The sequence below is a fragment of the Tupaia chinensis genome, unplaced genomic scaffold (assembly GCF_000334495.1).
Source record: "Tupaia chinensis unplaced genomic scaffold, TupChi_1.0 Scaffold144982_1, whole genome shotgun sequence".
In the NCBI taxonomy this organism is placed as follows: domain Eukaryota; kingdom Metazoa; phylum Chordata; class Mammalia; order Scandentia; family Tupaiidae; genus Tupaia; species Tupaia belangeri.
This window is the reverse complement of record NW_006204841.1, coordinates 1,589,502-1,614,372: the sequence shown is the minus strand read 5'-3', so window position 1 is coordinate 1,614,372 and position 24,871 is coordinate 1,589,502. Positions and strand designations below refer to the sequence as shown.

Here is a 24,871-nt window from a genome sequence, read left to right as displayed (position 1 = left end):
GAATGGCTTTTTATTAAAAAAAAAAAAATACAGTATTTCAACGGTCTCTGTTGTGACAAATTTTGTAAAAGGCTGACCTGAAAAAGCCTCGGTCTACAGCAGAACGGTTCATGATAACAGAATCCTCTTGATTGTATCCAGTGTATGATGCAATAGCCACAATTGAATTGATTCCTGCAGCAAATTTAAGAACACACATTAGAACACACATTTTCTTTGTTTTTCACCTGAAAAATAAAAATCCCCCTTTCTTTTAAAGCAATTATATTCCATCATACTTGTCATAAGCGTGTGGGTGTGTCTATCATGATAACTGTCCACGTCCACTCTGAGGCTGGCCACCTGTGAGTCCACTACTCCAATGGCTGTGTCTCATACAAGCAAATCCTAAAACAAGTCCTTCCCCATGGACCCATTTTTACAGACTGTGATTACACAACCCAACCTAGAAAGTACCTCCCTAAACCGAGTTTCGTGACCCCTACGGCGATCCTGTACCATAAACTCTCATGAACCAGAAGGAACTAATTAATCTAGCCATGATTCCAAAGTTAACAAGCAACAGCTCAAGCTCCATCTCGTCTGATTCCTGATTGTAGGTCTCAACCCAGGACTACCTTTTCTCCCTATGCTGCCAAAAGAGTGGGATTAATATAATCTTTCCCATTAAAATGTAACTTTTGGGACCAGCAGGTGGCATAGTGATTAAGGTGCTAGACTCCCACATGACCCACTGCGGTTTGAGTCCTAGAGCCAGCAGCTTGAAACTCATGCTGGACTCGTGTGTGTGCAAGCCCAAAATCCTGAGAGGAGAATGAAAAAGGGATTGTAGCATGGCCATCTGCCCGGGAGGTGATTTCTCATTTTCTTTCTGTCTATGTTTCCAGCAAGCACACGCTTCCCTACAACAAAAATCTCTCTAAAAAAAATTTGAAAATGTAATGTTTAGTTACTGTGGCCAAAACTACTAAAGTAACAAGTAATTAAGTATTAAAGAAAAATAATGGACCAGCAGGTGCTATAGTGGTTAAGGTACTATACTCCCACATGGCCAATTATGGTCTGAGTCCTGGACCTGGTGGCTTGAAAATCACACCAGACACATGTGTGTGCATGCCCAAAATCCCAGGAGGAAAACAGAAGAGAAGTCGGATTGTGGCGTGGCCATCTGCCAAGGGGGCAATCTCTCACTTTCCCTCTCTCTCTCTTTTCAGCAAGAGTACGCATCCTTATAACAAAAACTAAAAAGATATACTTTTATGTGTATGTCTGTGTGTGTACATAACAATTAAACTAATGACTCAAAGCTTGACAAAGGTAATACTTACATCATCTCAAAGTACTGGCTACAAAGACTTAGTAGTTACTAATAAATACAAAATACTTAAAATTAACAAGTGGAGAAACCTGACAGACACCACATGAATCACGGTAAAAGTGGAGAAAATCACTCAGTAGGAAAAATACCCAGCATGTGCCTCCTGATATGAGCCAATGAGAACAGAGCACCACTTCTGAGCTAGTCCTACCAAAAACTCCTAACCTGAATAGCATCAAGATACAGGCAAGCCCAAACTGAGACAAAACGCACAAGGGAACTTGCATAGATTCTTCTAAACATGTCAGGGTTGTGAGTCAAGACAGACTGGGGAACTGTTGCAGAGTAAGAAGACCAAAGAAACACGCAACGAACGACACGCAATGCTGGCAGAGACCCCTGACCCAGAAAATCATCAACAAGACAACTGGCAAAACCTGAACTGAGGACTGCTGACGAGATGGGTCTCTAAGCTATGCTGATTTGGAAACATACACAAAATTACAGAATGATGTGGTTTCAGTTACAACTTATTCTCATGGTTCAGGAAGAAAAACAAAAAATGAAGCAAATGAGGTATAAATGTTAACTATGAAATCTGAACAAAGAACATATATAGAGGGGGCCAGGAGGTGGTGTGGTGATTATGGTTTGAGTCCCAGACCTGGTGGCTTGCTTTTTCACTCTCCCTCTCCCTCTCTCACTCTCTCTGTCCCTCTAGTCCAATTAAAATAAATAAAATTAAATAAAGTTGTTTTTTTTTTTAAACAGAGCATACATAGAGTGGTTCTTTGAATTTGTCTTTTACTTTTCTGTAGGTCTGAAATTATCTCTAAATAAAAGTTTTTTTTAAAGAATGTCATGGAGGTCCAGCAGGTGGCATGGTGGTTAAGACACCAGATTCCCACATGGGAATTCCAAGTCTTGGGCTCACTTGAAAATTAAACCAGGCACATGTGCGTGCAACCCCAAAATCCTAACAGGAGAATGAAGAAGAGACTGCAGCATGGCCACCGCCCCAGGGATGAGTTGCTGCTAGAAAACTTGCCTCAATTCCCCTCTCTTTACCTGTTTCTCTCCAGCAAGTGCACCTGCCCTATGGCCAAAAAAAAAAAAAAGGAAAATAAATAAAATAAAAAACGAGGAGCCACCCGACAGTGCAGAACTTAGTCAGATCCCACATGGTGGTGGCCACCTGTGGTTTGAAACCCAAACCCAGCAGCTTGAGAAACAGGCCAAGCAATGTGTGTGTACACCCAGAGTTCTGACAAGACAGAAATGGAGGAAAACCGGACTGTGGCATGACCATGCTTCACTCTGGGGTGCTCCCTCACCTCCCGCACCCCCCTCTGGTGAGCACGCATATTCTTCACTCTGGGGTGCTCCCTCACCTCCCCCCCTCTGGTGAGCACGCATACTCTTCACTCTGGGGTGCTCCCTCACCCCCCCTCTGGTGAGCACGCATATTCTTCACTCTGGGATGCTCCCTCACCTCCCCCTCTGGTGAGCACGCACACTCTTCACTCTGGGGTGCTCCCTCACCTCCCCCTCTGGTGAGCACCGCTGCCACGACGAAGGCATGAAGAACGGCAGACGCACTGACCGTCTGCCAGCCCCGCCTTGCCACTTCCACCAGTACCAGAGCACGTGCCTTCAAACCCAATCCTCCCCTGTAACTTTTTGCACTGCAAGGACAGTCCAAAACCACGGGCAGGCTGCAGACGACCAGCAGGCTTTGTTTCTCTGGACAAGAGGAACCCCTTGTGGAGGACTTCGTAAACAAACCATTTTAACCTGTGAGATTTGCTATCAAAATGCTAGGCCCCCTTTATAATTAATCATTTTGAGCTATAAAAACAACTTTGTTAATAAAATAAGTAATAGATATTACCCATGTTCGAAGTCAGCAGTAAGAAAACAATAGTGCCAAAGAACTACCCTCTGTGATCGTCTACGGTCAGACACTTGAGACCTCTCTGCACCATTTCACCCACTGCCCTGTCTCCTCGGGAATCTTCTGCAGAACCTGCTTCTCCTCCTCCTTCACAGCCTCTCACATCTCCTCTCCTGATTTCTCTTCTTGTGCCTGAGGTCCTCTCTCCATTTTCTCCTTCTGAATTCCCCCTAAGCAATTCCACAGTCATCTATCCGTAGCATTAACACACAAAAAACTGCATCTACCGTTGGAATATCATTCCAAGTTTTCTGGCAGCAACGCAAAAATCAACATATCCAAAACGGAATAACTATCTTACCTCTAAAACCCCTCTTTCTAATGTGCCTCCAATTTTATTAACAGCCCTTCTCTCTCCTCAATCACCCGACCCACAAAACCAGTATTCCCACTTCCTTTCTTCACTCTCTCAGCATCCACATCCAGTCAGCCGTGAAGGCCTATCAAGTGTATTTCAACAGATGTCTCACCCGTCAATCTTTCCGCTTCTTTGGGATCTCACCAATTCATAGGAAACTACTGCGAAAACCTCTGAATTACTATCTTCCTGCTAAAGCAGCTCCTGTTTCAAAGCTACCCCTTGTCAAAATGACACTCCAAAGGCAAATTTTGAATTATATTACTTCCCTGCTCTGAAGGGCTGATGGGTCTTCATTCTCAAAATAAAATTCAACCTGTTCGGGACCAGCAGTTGACATAATGGCTATGTCACTGGACTCCCATGTAGTCAACCATTGTTCGAGTCCCCGACCTGGCTGCTTAAACTCATGCCGGGTGAGTGTGCATGTGTGCTCAAGATCCTGAGAGGAGAATGGAGGAGAAGGGATTGCGGCGTGGCCATCCCCCCTGGGAGTGATTTCTTGCCTTCTGTCTCTGTTTCTTTCTGTCTTTCTGGCGAGCGCATGCACCCTATAGCAAAAACCTCTCTAAAAAAATAAATAAAATTCGACCTGTTCAGCATATCCCCACACTCGAGGCCGAGCTCCACTCCTGTGCATTCACACTGCAACCGCACAAAACCGACACTGCTCCTGGCTGCTCTGGTAGCTCATGCCTTCGTGCACTGAGGCCCTTGCTCAAACCTGCTCTCAAACCTAAGAACCTTCACCCACTTTACTCCAGTCTGAAATGCCCCCTTCCCCATAAAACTGACTCGAAGCTTCTATGAGAAATCAGCCAATCCCACGGGACCAGCAGGTGATGTGGTGGTTAGGGCACTAGACACTCCCACATGGCTGACCACGATGAGTCCTGGACCTGGTGGCTGGCTTTCTCATTTTCCCTCTCTCTTTATCTCTGTCTCTCTCTGGTCAAATTAAACTAAATGAATGCATAAATAAAATTAAATAATTCTTAAAAAAAAAATAGTATATTAAAGGAAAAAAAAAAAAAAGAAATCAGCCAATCCCATCAATCCAAGCTTCCAAAAGACGGTGTACCTCTATGATAACACTTTCCACACACCACCTTTTATGTTCAAGTTTCCCACCACATTTAAAATTCCCTGATGGGGGCTGGCAGGTGGCGTGGTGGTTAAGGGTGCTCGACTCCTACAGGGCCAACCATAGTTCGAGTCCTGGACCTGGCGGCTTGTTTTCTCACTTTCTTGCATTCTTCCCCACGCCCCATCCCTCTCCCTCTCCTGTCAAAGTAAAATAAATAAATAAATAAATAAAATCCCTGATAGACCAGCAGGTGTCATGGTGGTTAAGGGTGCTGGACTCCCACATGGCTGACCACAGTTTGAGTCCTGGACCTGCCGGTCTGCTTTCTCACTTCCCCCTCTCTTTCTCTTTCTCTCTCTCTCACTCTCTGCCCCTCTCTGGTCAAATTAAAAATAAATAAAGTTAGGGGCCAGCAGGTGTCATGGTAGTTAAGGGCACTGGACTCCCACATGGTTGACTGTGATTCAAGACCTGGATGTGGCAGCTTGCTTTCTCACTTTCTTTCTCTCTTGCTCTGTTCCTTTCTCATCAAATTTAAATAAAGTTAAATAAGATTCTTAAAATACAAATAAAGTTAAATACTTCTCAAAAAAAAAAAAAGAAAAGAAAAGAATTTTGGGACCAGCACTTAGCGTAATGGCTATGTTGCTGGACTCCCATGTAGTCGACCGCGGTTCACGTCCCGCACCCGGTGGCTTAAAACTCATGCCAGGCACGTGTGCGTGCGTGCCCAAGATCCCGAGAGGAGAAGGGAGGAGAAGGGATTGCAGTGTGGCCATCCCCCCTGAGGGGTGATTTCTCACTTTCTGTCTCTCTGTCTCTCTCTGTCTGGCAAGCGCACATGCCCTATAACAAGATCTATATATTAAAAAAAAAAAAAAGTACAGCAAAACTGAACATACCTGCTGGCAGCTCTCTGAATCGTAGATATTCCATAGACCGTGTAGTCACAAGTGGTTTTTGAGGATAATAGAGAACATGGGCCAATGTGTCCATGCGAACATGAAAGTTGGTGATATAGACTCCCATAGCCTGCTTACCCATAGCGGACTGGTATGTGTTTCTAGGGGACTAAAAGCAGAATCAATGAAAACCACATCTCTCTTTAGAAAACAAAAACAAAAACAAACCTCTGCCCACAGATCAGAAATATAATTGGTAAGTCCCTGATTTGGAGCCAGCCCATGGTATGGTGATTGAGGGGCTGGATCCCTCATGACAGACTTTACGGTTTGAGTCCCAGATTCTATGGCTTGCGAAACATGCTAGGCACATGTGTACGCATGCCCAAAAGCCCAAGAGGAAGGAGAGATGGAAGAAAAAGGTTTGTGATGTGACCATTCCCCATGGGGGTGGGGGACAACAAATGCTTTCTCTCTCCATCCCTCTCCTCCCCTAATCAGCCCCATAAGCACATATACCCTCTGGCAAAACTTTATAAATAAGTATTTTCTGAAAGATCTGTAATAACATTTGGAGTAATCAGCTATGGCTCTTAATGTTTTCAACAGTCAAAATGACAGATGCTGATTCGGCTGAAGTTCACAGACTTCATTAAACGGCTTTTCTCTGACTGGCCCCATAGCCTAGTGCTTAAGGGACCAGATCCCACATGACAGCTGAAAATCAGGTCAAGAGAGCGTGCCTATGGCCAAACAGGATAGAGAAGCGGAGAAGGACGTGCGGTCTGACCACGCACCACTGGGCTGTGCTTTCTCCCTCTCTCTGGCGATTTCAGAAAGGGAGGCAGGGCTTTTTCCTTAGGCAATGATTACAGACTAAACTCCCATTTATTATGTCCCCAGTTCCTCCGAAACCAGAAGATGCAAAGTGCTACCAACCTGGTTGTGGTCAGGAAAGGGAATAATGGACGCACAGACGCCGAGGATCATGGACGGGTGGATCTCGCAGTGTGTGTATGTGGAGCAGTAAGCTACCTCTTTCTCCTGTAAGTCATCTGGAGTCATGGCGAGCATCACTGTTTCTTCTTCTAGGGTGTCAATATATTCCACCACCCCACTGGCCACAAGATCCTGCCAACTGAAAAAACACTAACTCAATTTCCTCACTTCCTGAATTACTTTAACTAGGCCTAATTAATAGGCAAGTATTGCTATCTGCATGGATATGGAAAGATTTCCAACAGAGTCACAACTGTTAATAGTGAAGAAAGTTGCTGAGCGATATTATAATGTACGGTCCCATAACTATCACTGAAAATCTGTTCTGGTTGTTAAAAAAAAAAACAAACTTATTTGTGAGCTTGGGGATGGTGAGTACATATACAGAATAAGGTCAGGTAGAACGGACACTCAACTGCGATCAGTAGTGACTTGTGAATACGAGTTCAAGTTGGACAGGCCACTGCAGAGTATAGTGGTTACATCACTGGATTCCCACATGGCCAGCAACAGTTTGAGTCCCAGACCCAGTGGCTTGAAAATCACACTGGGCACATGTGCATGTGTGTACAAGATCCGAAGAGGAGAATGGAGAATGGATTGCAGATGGCCATCCCCGCAGAGGGTGATTTCGAACTTTCCCTCTTTATTTTCTGTCTCTCTCTTTCCAAGTCCATTTACCCTAAGGCAAAACTTATTAAAAAAAAAAAAAAAGTTGGGGACTTTGACACTTTTTAATTATACATATTTTAAATATATATGTACTCATGTATTACTGTTTATTTTCCCTCTAAAAAGCCATTTTCAAAGTAGGTTCATAATTTTATTAAACGTTCTGCTACTATTCAATGTTAGACACGATGTTATATACAAATTTATACGACACAGGTTATTTCCCTTTATTACTAATAGATTTGAACATGTCACTAACATTTTCATGAATAAATAAAACTCGACCAGTCCTTACATGATAACAAAAATTAAGGAAACAAATGTGCCTAGCTAAGGGTACAGAGTTTCTTTTTAAAAGCAATGAAAATTAGGGAACCAGCAGTTAGCGTAATGGCTATGTCGCTGGACTCCCACGTAGTCGACCGCGGTTCATGTCCCGGACCCGGTGGCTTAAAACTCACGCCGGGCGCGTGTGCGTGCGTGCCCAAGATCCCGAGAGGAGAATGGAGGAGAAGGGATTGCGGCGTGACCATCCCCCCTGGGGGGTGATTTCTCGCTTTCTGTCTCTCTGTCTCTCTCGGTCTGGCGAGCGCACGCGCCCTACAGTGAAAATCTCTCCAAAAAAAAAAGCAATGAAAATTAGCCAGCAACGATGGCTGCACAATCTCCGGAGTATAAAAACCATGGAACTGCACACTTTCTTAAATGTGCTACCAGCCTGGCCGTGATCAGGAGAGGGACTAACAGATGCACAGACACCGAGGACCACTGACGGGCGGAAGTGGAGTTTCCGGAAAGTCAGTCCTACCCCAACATTCTGAATGCACGTTTTCCTCACTGTGTTTTACCTGTAGTTGTTATATTCTCTCTCTTTCAGTTGGTCAATGTGCCTCTTCTTCAGAAGCAGCTTTTGTTTTTCCACAATCAGAAGTGGTCTACAAATGCGGCCGGCATCGGTGTAGATCCGAATCTCCCTCTCTCGAATATCTCTGATCATAGACACCTACGTGCAACAAGGTAAACGGCCTCGTGACTTTTTCTCTATATCAAGACTTAGCTAAACATACCATAAAACTCCCAATAAATTTATAAAACAACCAATTATCAAATAAAATAGACAAATCTTAGTTTCAATATATTTAAAAAGTCTGATTTTGGGTCGGCAGGTAGCGTGGTGGTTAAAGTGCTAGACTCCCACATGGCCGACCACAGTTAAAGTCTCAGATCTGGTGGCTTGCTTTCTCACTTTCCTACTCTGTGTGTGTCTGTCCTTCACTGATGAAATGAAAATGACTGAATGAATAAATAAAATTGAATAAATTTTTTTTTTCAAAAAGTATGATTTAAGAAATACATTTTTTCAGGGCAGCAGGTGATGTGGCTAAGGTTCTAGACTCCCACACAGCTGATCATTGTTCGAGTCCCAACTCTGGCAGCTTGAAAATCACACCTGAGGTGAGTATGTGTGTATCCAAAATCCTGAATGGAGAAGGGACAGCTCTGTGGCCAGTCCCACTGGGGAGTGTTTTCTCATTTCCTTCTCACTGTCTCCCTTGGGTTAGCATAAGTGCACTATGGCAAACGCCTAAACGACAACAACAAAAAATTCATTCCTACTCTCCCACATTTCTAAGATCAAAAAATTTTATAAAGGAAAAAAAAATCTAGCCTTGGTAATTATAGAGCTGAACAAGAACATCTGGTGATAATGCCAGGCCAGGTAATGTCAAATGAACAGAATACCACACACAATAGTACCACACACAACAGTACAAAAGGACATCAAAAAGTTCATGGTAAAATGAAATTACAATATAAGTTTATTTTAATACAAAAAATTTTTTGAAATCTATGCAGTGTTTTTTCCTAATCCATATTTTCCATGAACTTTCTGGAGCCCCCTCATGTATATGCTATAAAATAAGTGAGATATATCTGAAGAAAGTAATAAGCACCCTTCTCGTTACTCCTCAGTTTTTGAGGAGGCATGGGAGCAGAGAGCACAAACATTCTGGAGTAATGGAACGGCCCCATGGGAAGGAACGGAAGTCTAAAATATTGGGTCGTCTAGAAAATCATGATGCATTTTTGCATAGAAAAATAAGTCACGACTTGCCCAACAACATAATAGTACAAAGAATTTACTTTCCTACAGTGAACACAGAAAAGCTAATACTCTCAGTAAAAGACTACAGCCCACAAAAATTATTAACATATTTCCTGACCACAAAACATAAATACAGCCAATTTAGGTTCTTGGGCTTTTCTTTTGCCTTACTTATCCTCAAGTGAAGAATTCTGTTTCTGCCTTCAAAGTGTAAATAAATATGTCTGGGTCAAAATCCAGGTTCTGGGACAAGCAGATGGCATAATGGTTATGTCGCTGGACTCCCAGAGTGAACAACCACAGCTCAAGTCCCAGTCCTGGTGGCTTAAAACTCACGCTGGGCACATGTACATGCGTGCGTGCCCAAAATCCCAAAAAGAGAATGGAGGAGAAGGGATTGTGGTGTGGCCATCCCCCGTGATGGGTAATTTCTCACTTTCTGTCTCTGTCCTTCTCTCTCTCCAGCAAGCACACGTGTCCTATAGCAAAAATCTCTTAAAAATAAAAAACAGGTCCTGCCTGCTACAGCAAGCCTGATGCAACCAAACTCTTTCCTCTGCTTCGTCAGCCATACAGGAGGCCAGCTACTGCGTGTGTATGCATATTTAATGCTTCTCTCCAAACACAACTTCACTCCCACAGGCCTCAAGGAGTAATGTGGGAGCATCAAAAGTCTGAGCCATAGTCCTTAAACAGGGTAAGACCATTGCTATTTTGAGCAGTTTTAAGTTCATGCTAAATTTTAATGATTTAAAAAAAAGAAACTCTATCCTAATCCCAAAGCACTTCAATATCCACCTGAATCTATTAGAGGTATATCACATTATATGAATGAATTTCTGAACTCAGGATAAATTAAAGACCATTACCCGCTTTTCAAAAGTATTCTCAACTTTAGAAAAAGATCCCAAAAGAATTATTTTATTTTAAAATATAATTTTACACCTAAAATATAATTGAATAATTTAAACTACATGTGAAAAATTTTAGGAGCATTCGTCTTAAGATTAGAATGAATTTAAAGCTAGTTAATGTAATTAAACTAATTTAATTTGGTGTAAAACATCACCTAGGACTTTTGATAATATGCAATTCAAGGGAATCTGGTTGAAAGGAAGATACCAGTGCAAAGATAACTTTCACTAATCTTTCGTCTTAATTAAAAATCCCGTAGACAGGACCAAAAGATGGAATGGCCACATCACCAAACTTCCATGTAGTCAACAGCTGTTCGAGTCCTAGATCCAGCAGCTTAAAACTCACACGGGGCATGTGTGCCTATGTGCCCAAAATCCCAATAGAGGAAAGGAGCAGAAGGGATTGTGCCATGGCCACCCCCTCAGGAGGTGATTTCTCACTTTCTGCCCCTCTCTCACTCTCTCTGGCGAGCACACACATCCTATAACAAAAGTCTCTTTAAAAAAAAAATCCCCTAGACTATACCCTCTTAACTAATGAAAAGGTTCTTACTTCAGACACGATGATGTCCATCTGGCGTCGCAGTTTCCTTAGGGTGTTCATAAGCTGTTCAGGATCTTTATGTATCCCAACCCAGCAGCCATTAACAAAAATTTTGGTTGCACTAAAATAAAAAAACAAAAACATTTACACTGAAGAATTCTATACTAAGCCACAACTAACAATAGTTTAAAAAGAAAACCCTATCTATACACACTCTGCAATAGCTGCGGGAGAAATTTCTTCTAAGTTTTCCATACTCCATTCTTCTAAAAATTCCAGAATTGGAGAAGGCTGAGATCCAACTGAAATATAAGCCATGAGGGCTAAATTCTTCACAAGTCCCACAGCATGGCCCTAAGGACGAACAAAGGATTACTCATACTGATTTCATACGCCTGTCAAAATTCTTTTCCATAAACATTTTCCTTCCATTTGATTTCAAGCTGTAATTTCTCACAACGAAGTTTAAAATAATATACTAATGGGGCCATCAGACAGTGTGGAGACTAAGTTGGCTAGATCCCACATGACTGACTTTATGGTTCGAGTTCTGGACCCAGCAGCTTGAAAAAAATCTCACCTGGTACATGTGAGCTTGGGCCCAAACTCTCCAGATGAGAATGAAGGAGAAGCAACTGCAGTGTGGCCATTTCCCCTAGGGGGTGAGTTCTCACTTTTGTTCTGTCTCTCCAGTGAGTGCACATGCCCTATAGTGAACTAAAAAATATGAACAGGTGGCATGGTAGTTAAGGCACTGGACCCTCACATGGACTCCCGCAATTCAAGTCCTGGACCTGAAGGCTTGAAACTCAAGCCAGGCCCGTGTGCGTGCGTGCCAAGATCCCAGGAAAAGGATGGAGAAGCGATTGTGCATGGCCATCCTCCCTGGGTTGTGACTTCTCACTTTCTCTATCACAGGCTCTGCCTCTTTCCCCAGTAAGCACATGCACCCTCAGGTAAAGCCTCTAAAACGGGGGAGAAATAAAGTTAAATAAAATGAAATAATAAAAAAAAAAACTCTAAAAAAAGGAAAATCACACCGGGCACATTTGTGCATGCCCAAAATCCCAGGATAATGGAGGAGAAAGGATAGCAGTGCGCCACTCCCCTTGGGGATGATTTCTCACTTATCCTCTCTCTGTCTCTCTGTTTCTCTTCAACAAATGTACGCACCCTAGGGCAAAAACTTTAAAAGAACAACAACAACAAAAACTGTAATGAAATAAAAACCACTTATAAGATTATGCCATACATTAATTACTAGCTAACTCTCTGAGTATGAGTTATAATACATTACCTCTGGGGTCTCGGCAGGACACACCATTCCCCACAGCGTGTTATGCAACTGTCTCGGTTTTGCTAGCTTGCCATCTCTACCAATAGGAGAATTTAAACGTCGCAGGTGAGACAGAGTAGATGCAAAAGTCAGGCGGTTTAATACCTACAAAAATATAGTGAATCTTTTAAGTTTGGGCATTTCGGTGATTCACACTACCACACTAAAGCAAGTTTATTTTTACATACAGTACACTGAGTTATCAGACCACTCCCTCACTTTCTTCCTGAATAACCTCATTCTCATCCATAACTTAACTGTTCAAGGCGAATACATAACAGACAGTTCTAACACCACAGAAATGGTTTGTCTCTCTACAAACAGTAGGAAAATCATTTTATAAAGGCGGGAATTTTTCATTGTTTTCTAGCACCTAGAACAGTGCTGGCGTACGTCAGGAACTCAGGAAGTTTCAAACACTACCAGACTCACGTTTCAACCACTGCAGACATCACCAATCCATCCCACTACTTTTTCTGGCTGAACCGAACAGAGATGTTTGCATTACCAGAACCTAGAAATCTCAAAGTCAAGATTGTTTCTTACTTCTTCCATACATCAATAATAATATCCTGTCAATTCTATTTTCAAGGTTTCTTTTATTTTTTGAAAGAATTTTTTAATTTAAATTTATTTACGTATTTACTTTAATTTGCCCAGAGAAGGATAGAGTGAGAGGGAAAATGAGAAAGCAAGCTGCCAGGTCCAGGACTCGAACTGTGGTCGACCATGTGGGAGTCCAGCGCCCTTAACCACCACACCACCTACCGGCTCAAGTTTTCTTTAAAAATAAAATATCTAGCCTCTCTCAGGGCCAACCAGTGGCAGTGTTAGGACGGCTGGATCCCTCACGGCCACCTGTGCAGTTAAGTCCCAGACCTGGCGTCGTGAGAAACACACTGGGCAAGTGAGCGTGCATACGTGCCTGACGTCCCAAGAGGAGAACGAGGAGGAAGAACTGTGGCATGGCCATACTCCTGGGGCTTTTCTCTCTCTGACAGGGCGAGCACATGTGCCCTATCGCGAACAAACAAGTAATCATCCACCTACCTACCTAGGGCCAGCCAGTGGCAGCAGCTAAGGTGGCTGTGATTTCTCGCTTCCTCCCTCTCTCTGCAAGCGCGTACACTCTATAGCAAAAACTAAAAAGACAGCCTTCCCCTTCCCACTGTCACAGCGGAAGGCCAGTCTCGTATACCCCATCACTTCACGGAGTCCCTGCCTTCTCCCCTCTGAGCTAACCTCCTCAATTACTAGAATGTATTGATTTTTTTGAATTTCCTTAAGTTTGCTACAGGGCATGGGTGCTCACCAGAAAGAGATACACACAGAGACAGAGAGAGGGAGTTGGAAGAAAGTGAGAAATTGCCCTCCGGAGGTGATAGTCACATAGCAATCTCTTCTACTGCACTCTCCCCTTAGGTTTTAGGGCACGCGTGCACATGTGCCTGGTGTAATTTTCAAGTCACTGGATCTGGGACTCGAACCATACACCTGGTCATGTGGGATCCAGTTACATTAACCTCCATGCCACCTGCTGGCCCAGGTACCATAATTCTTCACACATAGCTACGTCCATATCACTCACCCTTTTAAAAAATATTCAACAGGTCATCAAGGACTATGGAAGAGCATGACATTAAAGTCCTTCTCAACAAAGCTCCAACAGCCTTCCCTCCAATCTCCAGACACTCTGTACACCTCCGTACCCCCACACCTTCGACCAAGCTACTGCGATACAGCGGATGCCCTTCTCCACTCTGCCCTCCCTAGGGAAATGTCGCCCACCTCTCAAGCCATCGGACTTACCTCCAAGAAAAGCCCTTCTCTTTTCTGTGCTCTTTCACCATTCAATTAATTAATCACAAAGTCTTACAAAACTTACTTCCTAAATATTTCTCAAATTTGACCCCACTCTCCGTCTCTACAAAACTGCTGTATCCATACATATAATTACTGGGTGGTCGGAAAAGTCATGACATACTTTTCTATTTTAAAATGCATCAAGACTTTTCAGATGACCTAATAATTTCTCACCCAGGTTGTTACAATAATCTTCCTGCCACCACTCCTACCTACCCTTTTCAAATCTTCTCTCTACACTGCCAGTTACTGTACATCTGTCTAAAAAGCAAAAAGGAGCCAGCCAGGTGGTTAAGGTGGCTGGATCCCACATGGCCGACTGTGCAGTTCAAGTCCCCAAACCTGAAAGCTTAAAAAACTCTGGGTGCATGTGCGTGCCCAAAAGCCCAAAAGGAGAATGGAGAAGGGATGGCGGTGTGGCCATTCCCCTGGAGGGTGTTCTCTCTCTGTCTCTCTCTCTCTCTCTCTCTCTCTTCCCTTCCTCCCTCCAGCAAGTGTAAGTGCCCTATAGCAAATTTAAAAAGTAAGTATTAGACTATTGGGAAAGTCATGATGTATTTGTCTGTTTTTCTATGCAAAAAGCATCAAGACTTTCCAGATGATCTGATAGGTACAAATCGAAACAGATGGCATCACAGCTCCACTGAGCTGTTCCCAGCTCCACTCTCCAACCCCATCATCCTACCCACACACTGTCCCAACCCCGAGCCGCACAGCTCTGCCAGTGCACACCTCTTTCTTCCCATCCCTCCTTCAGGGCACTAAGTTTTCTGCCGTATTCCTGTAACCTGCTGTTTTTTTAAAAAGAGATTTTTGTTGTAGGGGGAGAGAAAGCAAGAAATCACCCCCAATAAGGATGGCCATGCCACAAATCCTCCTCCTTCCATTCTCCTCTCTGGACGTTGGACGTTGGGTCTCCCACACACACACGTGCCCCCTGTGAGTTTTAAGTCACCGGGTGTGGGTCTTGAACTGCAGTCAACTACATGGGAGTCAAGCAACATAACCACCATGCCATCTGTTGGTCCCATTACCTGCTGTTTTTACCCTCCTTCCCAGCAACGGGTGTCTCCAGTTACTCTCCAAGATTCAGCTCAGCTGTTACCTCCAAAAGAGTGACTTCTCATCCTCAGGCTGTGCTAATGCCTGTGCCCAGCAGTTCTGCAGAGCAGCTGTACAGAGCTCTTAATACGATCCTTGCTATCCCGTGCTATGATTGACCTGTGTACCCATCTCACGTGCAGACCGAGAACTACGGAAGATGTGTGATCGCGGTTCCTTGCCTTTGCGTCTCCAATGTGTAGCCACATGCCTGGCACACAACAGGTCCCAATAACGATTCACTGAACTGAACTGCAGTGCGGCACTTCTCATACTACACACGGAGCACACGGAGCTACAGACCAGACCAGACGATGAATCTGTTTCCTCTGCACATGACGACGAGCTCCTTACTGACGAGGACAGTGTATCATTCATGTTTGTGAACATCACAAACATCGAGTATACCCCATAAATCCTCAAAGAATGAAAAGGAATGGAACTTTCACTTCGCCATCAGTAACCTCCCAGAATTTCTTAGAGCATCTAATTTGTAGGAATCAGACATGCTGGTGTCTGAAAGGCAAATCAATCAGATGATACTGGATAGGACAATTTCCCAAAAAGGGAGGGGGCAATCTCCCCCAAATTTTCATAAAGCTAGACAAGCATATTAAAGGTTTTCAAATTTTACATAAAAAGCAAATAAAAAAGTGAAAAAGTAAAAATGTCCAGTGGAACATTTTTTAAAAAGCTTTTCCCTATTTCTCCATCTGAGAGTAGCTATTGCATTTACTGCCATGCAAAAACCAACGGAGAGAAATCAGTATTAGAAAAACTATATGTTCAGGGCCGGGAGGTGGTGTGGTGGTTAAGGGTACTGGACATGGCTGACTGTGGATTGAGTCCTGAACCTGGTGGCTTACTTTCCCACTTTTCCCCTCTCTTTCTCTTTCTCTGGTCAAATTAAAAATAAATAAATAAAGTTAAATAAAATCTTTAAAAAAAAAAATTTCCCTGCAAAGGGGGAGTCCCCTTTATTCTCTGGGCTAGCTTCTAATATAAAACTTTCAGCACACAAAAATAGCACTAACATGGACTATCTCACCTTCTAACCAGCATTCAAATTTAGTAACTATTAATATTCTGAGTTTCTAAACTGCAAGTCAAAAACTTAAACCTCTTGGGACCAGCAGTTAGCATAATGGCTATGTCGCTGGACTCCCATGTAGTCAACCGCGGTTCACGTCCTGGACCCGGTAGCTTAAAACTCACGCCAGGCACGTGCGTGCCCAAGATCCTGAGAGGAGAATGGAGGAGAAGGGATTGCGGCGGATTGCGGCGTGGCCATCCCCCCTGGGGGGTGATTTCTCGCTTTCTGTCTCTCTGTTTTTCTCTGGCGAGCACATGCGCCCTATGGCAAAAAAAACCCTTAAAAAAAAAAAAAAAACTTAAACCTCTTAATAATGCTAGTAGCTAAATTAAGAAAATTTTCATTTTTATAATTCAAAAGCCCCTTCTTGACAAAGAAAAAGCAAATTAATTTACATTCGATGAATGAAAGAAACTTACTATTCCGTAACAATATTCCTACCAAACCTGCAGTCACAGCTGACACCCGTACCTGAGATACTCCAGCTCTGGCTTGATGAGCTTTCTTTTGGTCACCCCAGTTTCCAGTAGCTAAAGAGTATTTTAGGCCATCAGATATAATCCTTGTTTTAATTGCCAGCTCCAAGTTAAAATCTTTTCCTCGATCAATAAACTTCTGTGCATAGATCCGTACTTCTTTAAGCAAATTCTTAAACATTCTGCCAACAAGATGGTTCTGCTTTAGTATGTAAAGGTCTACAACATGCATTCTCAACCAGGACGATTCTGCCCACCGGGGGCAAAACGGGCAGGGCAGGGTAAACACTGCTTTACTCTTTGTACATAAAAGCACAGGTCTGTACATACATAGTACATGATCATAATATGGCAGGGGAGCAATTAAGCCAAAAGAATCTCCTTAATGGTGCAATAACCAAAAATGGTTGAAAGTCACTAATCTACAACGCACTAGATAATAACATGCGAAACACTGGTGACATTAATGATTCTTTTTGTACTACCTATATATTATTTTTTAAATAACTTTTCCAATTACAAAAATACTATAAGTCCATTATGGAAAATATAAAAGCATTTAAGAATAAAACTAAAAACATCAAACCCCAACACTGTGCAACAGTCACTGCTAACATTTTTATGTATGTTCCTCCCACTTACATGTGTATGTATGTTTACAAAATACAAAAGCAGGACTAGTAAAATTCCAATATGAGCACTTAGAAAATCAAGACAATAAATCGGTTCCTCAAACATCTTATAAAGCTGCCAGAGGAATGAAGAAAATATAAACAAGTGATAAATGGTCCTCGCAAACGACACGCCCAGACATGAACCGGGACTGAATCTGCACTAGTAGTGAAGACAGTGTCATTAACCTCCCCGGTACCCAACGATGGTGCTGCAGGGTTAGACCCTCAAGGGCCAATGACCCGTCCACAGTGAAACCCCTACTTTAACAATTTCATTCTGTAATTCCTTACCCTCTAAATAAGAATGCAAGCAAAGGCCCCGCAAGATCCAATCTTTTGTTTCCATAGTGATCTCTGTCATCCAGTTCTCTTCTACCCAAAGCTGCCAGAAGTAACCTATGAACCATATACCTGAAAACAAACCAAAAAAGTGAGAAAAAAAAAACTTGATTTTTTTTCTTAACATACATTAGAAGCAAATACAACATTTTCAACTTTAAAAAAAAAAAAAAAACTTTATCTCAACTATTGATATCTTGGCAAAGAACTTAACAATGAAATATAACATACCCTAAGAAATAGGCTTTTTTGGTTTCACAAAAATCACTGACACCCACATGAGGGAGCATTTCTTTCTGTAAGACTTCTTTTGCGTATTTAATTCTTTTTTCTTTGGTAACACCAGGCTTCGCCCCTCTGGAACCAATGAAATTCAGGGCAACGTTCTGTTCTTGGATGACAAAAGCTTCATCAAGGGAAGGTTTAACCTACCAGATAATATGAATAAGTTATTTTCAAAGCATAGTTCCACCCTAACGTGAGTCAGCTGTCACAATATATAACATGTCGAGAGCCTTACGAATCTAATCAAACGGATGAACAATTTTAGAAATCAAAGAGCCACAATTCACAATCCACTCATCAGCACAGTCAACTACACCTTCCAGAAAAACACAAGTAATTCCATTACAGAAATAGCAGTAGGGCCTATAGGTGGTATGGTGGTTAAGGCAATTGGAACCCACGTGGCCAACTGCAGTTTGCATCCTGGACCTGACTGTTTGAAAAACACACAAGTCACATGAGTGTGCATGCCCGAGAAAAAAGAAGAAAAGGGAATGCAGGATGGCCAGACATAAATAAACATTTTCTCTCTTTCTCTCTCTTTCTCTCTCTCTCTCTCTCTCTCTCTCAGAAGTGCATACATCCTATAGCAAAAAATTTTTTTTTTCTTTTTTTGAGAGGTTTTTTGCTATGGGGTGCATGTGCTTACCAGACAGAGAGAAACAAAAAGACAGAAAGTGAGAAATCACTCCCCAGGGAGTCTGGCCGTGCTGCAATCCCTTCTCCTCCATTCTCCTCTCAGGATCTTGGGCACACACACACACGTGCCCAGCATGAGTTTAAGCCACCGGGTCTGGGACTTGAACCACGGTCAACTACATGGGAGTCCAGCGACACAGCCATTACGCCAACTGCTGGTCCCAATATATCTTTCAAAATGTACCATTTTTCTTTCTTTCTTTCTTCCTTTTTTATTTGCTACAGGGTGCTTATGCTAAATGGGATGAGGGAGTGAGAAGCAACCCCCATGGAGTTAAGGGAGTTGGCTCCCACATGGCCGATGTTACGGTTTGAGTCTTGGACCTGCCAGCTTGAAAACCATGCCAGGTGTGTGCCTATGTGCCAAACCCTGCAAGGAGTGAGAAAAGCTCGAGAAGTCCTCCAGCCCACTGCATCCTGGGCACTCCCATGTGCCAGGCGTGTTTTAGGCTGTCCGGGCCAGGAGAGTGAAACCAGGGTTGCTATGTGGGATCCAGTTTCTCTTGACTAGTGTATTACCACTATAACACAGGGCTGACCCATTTTTGGTATGGTTACTATACACATATTTTTTTAAATAATTACTTTAACTTTATTTATCTTTTTATTTTAATTTGACCAGAGAGGGACAGATTGAGAGAGAGAAAGAGAGAAAGCAAGCCACCAGGTCCAGGACTCGAACTGCAGTCTGCTCTATGGGAGTCCAGTGCCCTTAACCATCACACCACATGCTGGCCCTGGCTTCTATATATTTTAATAACCAGTGGCAAATAACATTCCTTACAGATATCTAAAATCAGTTTAGAGAAATTTCGGTCAAATTTAAATTAACTGAGCTACAAATAAATAAATATGCCAGTCTGTGTTCAGCCACTGTATTAAAAAATGTATAACCTATACATAAAACCAAAAACTATTTTGTAAGATAAGTAATTCTGTAAAATAAAAGCACATGATTACTTCTATATTCCTGCTAAAAAATGCATAAACCAGTGGAGCCTCGGAGGCAGGCAGCAGCATATTGAACTACGTTGCTGGAAGCCACATCGCCAACCTCGAGTCTAAAACTCCTGACAAGCTAGAGGGCTGCATGAAAGGTGAACAGTGAGGCAAGACTCTTACCCAGGACAACTATCCGGCTCCATTTCTCTGTCTCTCACGTGTGCAAACATATGATTTCCCTCATGAATAAACTTAAAAAACAAATGTGTAAGTGATCTAATCAAGAAGAATGTCAGGAAGAAAAGCCAAAGAGGGAAATTCTACAAAAACTATCTTCTCTAAAAGTTTCAGTATTATGAAAGACAAAGACAGATCAGGGAAACATCAGAAAAAAAGACTATAAAGAAACATAAAAATGGGGAACCAGCAGTTAGCGTAATGGCTATGTCGCTGGACTCCCACGTAGTCGACCGCGGTTCGCGTCCCGGACCCGGTGGCTTAAAACTCACGCCGGGCGCGTGTGCGTGCGTGCCCAAGATCCCGAGAGGAGAATGGAGGAGAAGGGATTGCGGCATGACCATCCCCCCTGGGGGGTGATTTCTCGCTTTCTGTCTCTATGTCTCTCTCTGTCTGTCTGGCGAGCGCACGCGCCCTACAGTGAAAATCTCTCCAAAAAAAGAAAAAAAAAAAAAAGAAACATAAAAATGAAATGTAGCACATGCTCCAGAAATGGATTCTGAACTAGAAAAAAAAAAAACAGAAAAACCCATTAAAGGCATTAAAAGGACAGACAAAATTCTAGGATCTGTACATTAATAGTATTGTATGTATGGGGCCGACAGGTGGCACGGTGATTAAGGAGCTGGACCCCATCATGGCCCACCATGGTTTGAGTCTGGACTGGCGGCTTGCTTTCTGTTTCTCTCCGGTCAAATTTAATAATAATAATAATAGTAGTAAATAAAATTAAATAATTATTTTAAAATAGTACTGTACCTAAGTTAAATTCTATATTTTTTTTTACAGAGGTTTTTGCTATAGGGCACGTGTGCTCGCCAGACCAACAGAGAGAGCCAGAGAGATAGAAAGTGAGAAATCACCCACCGGTGGGGAGATGGCCACGTCACAATCCCTTCTCCTCCATTCTCCTCCCGGGATCTTGGGCACAGATGCACATGCGCCTGGCTTGAGTTTAAGCCACCAGGTCCAGGACTCGAACCACAGTTGACTACATGGGAGTCCAGTGACATAGCCATTACGCTAACTGCTGGTCCCAAATTCTACAATTTTAATAATTATACTCTGATCCTCTAAGTGGGCATCATGGTTGTCAGGAAATACACCCTTAGGTATTTAGGAGTAAAGAAGAACGATGCTTGTAACTTTTTCTCAAATAGTTCAGAAAAAAATAATGTGTACACGGTTGTCAGAAAAGTCATGACGCATTTTTGCACAGAAAACAGAAAAATACGTCATAACTTTTTCAACAACCAAACAGAATCATTAAAAAAAAATATGTGGCAAAGGAACACCTGGTAAATCTGGATAGTTTTCTTTACTATTCTTGCAACTTTTGTTTAAGTTTAGAATTATTTCAAAGTAAAAATTTTTTATGAACCCTGAACGGCTACTCATTTTTCCTTTTTACTAGGCTGCACCGGACTGGCATACTTTCACTAACTTCCTCACTACTGCTTCTTGCCGCTGTCGTTGAATTCTGGATGCCTCTAGTTTTCACATCTACTGTTCACGGACTTGTCAGGACAGGCCCACGCAGGGCTCAGGCGTTCATCACGCAGTAAATGGCGTAGGAGCCGTGACAGCTAAACTGCTCTGCAGAACGGTCTTCTACTGTGTTCTGAAGTTAGCAACAACCGCTAACTCTAAGCCTCTTAGAAAAGTTACTACATTTAACTTTCACGTTACCATTTCCATCATCTCTGGATCTTCAAAATCATAAATAATATGTTCTAATATATCTCTGTCAGACACAAAACCCAGTGCTCTGAACACAATGATGATGGGAACTTCTTGCTTGATGTACGGTAGAGTTGCCACAATGCGCTGGCCAATAGCACTCTTTTTTGCACCCTAGAAAAACAAAGTATCATTAGAACATGAATATATAAAAGCTCACAGCAATATAAAAACATCAAGACAAGCATTTATTATAAATGTATGTTGCTGTACTTCAAGAGAAGCAAACTCCCACACTCTGAGGAGTCTTCTATGGCTACTTTTATCTTGTCTTTTCTTTTCCCTTTGGAGCTTTTTGCATAGTGTGTGTGTGCTCACTACAGAGACACATAAGAGATGGAGAGAAAGTGAGGTATCACACCCCCAAGAGGGGACAGCCATGCTGCAATCCCTTCTCCATTCTCTTTTGGCCACACACACACACACACACACACACTTAGCGTGTTTTTCAAGCCATCATCAGGTCTGGAACTCCAACTGTGCAGTCAGCCATGTGAGATCCAGCCACCCTAACCAACATGAGACCTACTAGTCCCAGAAAACCTTTTTTCACGTTGCTGAGAGCAACATGGTAAGTTACAAAACAAGACACAAAGGAATAAACCCAGACGTGCTACCCTAGCCCATACCTGTCCTCCTCTTGCCAGCATGCTAACCCATATGGTACTGGTGGGTCGAGAAGAGTTCTCCAGACACGATCTACACTCTCCTGTGTAGGCATATTTGGAATCCTTTTTGGCAAATACATAGACTGTGTTTGTTGCCATTTTCTCTTGGGCAATCAGAACCTACATGGACAATAAGAAAGATAACCATGAGCCCCAAAGGAGTATTAAAGTAGAAAAAAAGAATAAAATCTGCCTCTTAATTTAACCTGAGCAGGTAGGTTCGCTGAAACATCAATTCTTGAACTTTATAAACCTAGTTTTGCATTAAGTGCATCACAGAAACAGCTCCAGCAACCGTCCAGGTGTCTACTGCGTATTACACGCAGCTAAATCAATCTTTGGTTTATGTAAGTTCTGCTGCAGTGCCCTACAGAATGCAAGGGCCACGTCCGCGTTATCCTATATAAGAGTCTACTTTTACATTTCAACTTTAACTTTTTAAATTCTAACCATCATTTTGTAATTTTTTAAAATAACACAACTATACCTTTTCTGACCCATTAATAATGAAGTAGCCACCAGGATCCAAGGGGCATTCATTTAATTCACACAGATCACGGTCTGTTAAGCCATTCAATAGGCAATAAGTCGAACGCAACATAATTGGAATTTTTCCTATAAAAGTTTTCTGATGCTGAGTCTGAAGTTGTTCTTCACCTTCTTTAATGACTGTTTTTGTTATATCAACATAAAGTGGAGCAGAGTACCTTTGAAAATAAGAGGAGAGAACACTTAAGCACTAACAGAGTATTTTCTAAAACATAAATCCTCAACTGGTTAAAATGGCATTTCTAGACTCTTTCAGCATCGGCAGCTGACAAGGAAAAATTCCTTCTTACGTGAGATTTCTTAATCTGGCTTCATTTGGCATCATTGGTGAAGGAGCACCATCTCGTTCCCAGTGGGTAGGCTTGGAGAGGTAAATTTGTTCAAACTTCAGCAAATACCTCGGCTGAAATTAAAATCCACAAGAAGGTAAATAATACTTTCCACCAAAGTTTCAGTAATTCCACTTAAACAGACAAGTTTATTTTTAAAAGTTTACTTCTTGAGGGACTGGCAGGTGGGCATGGAGGTTGGGATGCTGGACTCCCACGGCACTAACCACTGTTCAAGTCCCGGACCTGGAGATTTGCTTTTCTACTTTCTCTCTCTCTCTCTCTCTGGTCAAATTAAAACAAATAATGATGATAATAAATGAAATAAAATAATTATTTTTAAAAATTTACTTCTTAAGGCAGAGGCACAGACAGACGGGTACCCTTGCCAGGGTCTCACCACACTGCAATCTCCCCGTGGTCTTCCCAGAATCACAGCTGCACCTGTGGGTGGGCCCAATGTGTTCAGGTTGACCCAGGATGTGAACTCAGGAATTCCTGTAAGGCTCTAGCTACACCAACACAGCTGGGCTCTCATTAAAGAACCTCTACGAACTGACAAAAATGATCAATAATCCATTTTACTGGTATGGGGACCTTCCAAAATCAACATCTGTCCTACAAAGATATCCAGTTTCATACCTAGTTGCTTTCTTAAGACAAAAGACAAAAAGAGATTTAATAATCTGTAAGAAAACAAATATTGCACATGTCATATCCTTCTAGGTCTCTACCATTTGTACTAAGGATTGGTGTGATCTGGTATGTTCTCTCCTTGGTTAGATTCAAACGGACAAAGTGATGAGAGAACAAAGATAACGTAAGAGACTCATACAACTACAACTGTGCTCCAATTTAACTGAAAGAACATTAGTAAAAATAAATCTAACCCTTCAATTAAACATACAAAAAGATCCTAATCATTCTACGGCTGGAAAAACAGGCTGGGCACAGGAGCATGCATGCCCAAAATCCCAAAAGGAGAGATGGAGAGGGGATTCCCCATGGGGGCTGGTGCTTTCCTACTTTCTTCCTCTGTTTCTCTAGCAGGCACACGTGCCCTCTACCAAATAAAAGAGAGAGAGAAAGACAAAGAAAATGAATCAAAGGGAAGCCGATCCTCCATACTTCATTTCTGTCAACACCCAGTGTGGGACACTATCTTAAGTCTAATCTATTCTAAGATATTATTTGCCTCTGGCCTCTTTTTTATTTATTTTTATTTATTTATTTAGAGAGGTTTTTGCTCTAGGATGCATGTTTTTATTTATTTTGAGAATTTTTTGCTCTAGGGCGCATGTGCTCACCAGAAAGACAGAGAGAGACAGAGAGACAGAAAGCGAGAAATCACCCTCCCAGGGGGTATGGCCATGCCGCAGTCCCTTCTCCTCCATTCTCCTCTCGGGATCTTGGGCATCCACACACACGCACCCAGCATGAGTTTAAACCGCTGGGTCCGGCACTCAAACCACGGTCAACTACATGGGAGTCCAGCAACATAGCCATTACACCAACTGCTGGTCCCATCAATTTTTTTTTTTGAGAAGTTTTTGCTATAGGGCACATGCACTCACCAGAAAGACAGAGGCAGAGTGACAGAAAGCGAAAAATCATCCCCCAGGGGGGATGGTCACACCGCAATCCCTTCTCCTCCATTCTACTCTAACGATCGAATGTACGAC

The 24,871-nt window shown here is 42.5% G+C and overlaps 1 protein-coding gene across 1 annotated transcript in view; it reads right to left on the bottom strand.

The window, feature by feature from the left end:
* POLR2B (RNA polymerase II subunit B) overlaps positions 1-24,871 on the bottom strand; it is a 52,136-nt gene that overhangs the window by 11,395 nt on the left and 15,870 nt on the right. The window contains exons 4-17 of the mRNA XM_006167707.3: positions 23,151-23,263; positions 22,799-23,018; positions 22,273-22,431; positions 21,593-21,757; positions 17,972-18,168; positions 17,693-17,812; positions 16,723-16,909; positions 12,156-12,299; positions 11,073-11,212; positions 10,868-10,979; positions 8,139-8,293; positions 6,559-6,757; positions 5,620-5,788; positions 78-174 (exon numbers count right to left, since the gene is read on the bottom strand). Of these exons, the coding sequence (XP_006167769.1) occupies positions 78-174; positions 5,620-5,788; positions 6,559-6,757; positions 8,139-8,293; positions 10,868-10,979; positions 11,073-11,212; positions 12,156-12,299; positions 16,723-16,909; positions 17,693-17,812; positions 17,972-18,168; positions 21,593-21,757; positions 22,273-22,431; positions 22,799-23,018; positions 23,151-23,263 (2,177 nt within the window). The remainder of the gene's footprint in view (positions 1-77; positions 175-5,619; positions 5,789-6,558; positions 6,758-8,138; positions 8,294-10,867; positions 10,980-11,072; positions 11,213-12,155; positions 12,300-16,722; positions 16,910-17,692; positions 17,813-17,971; positions 18,169-21,592; positions 21,758-22,272; positions 22,432-22,798; positions 23,019-23,150; positions 23,264-24,871) is intronic.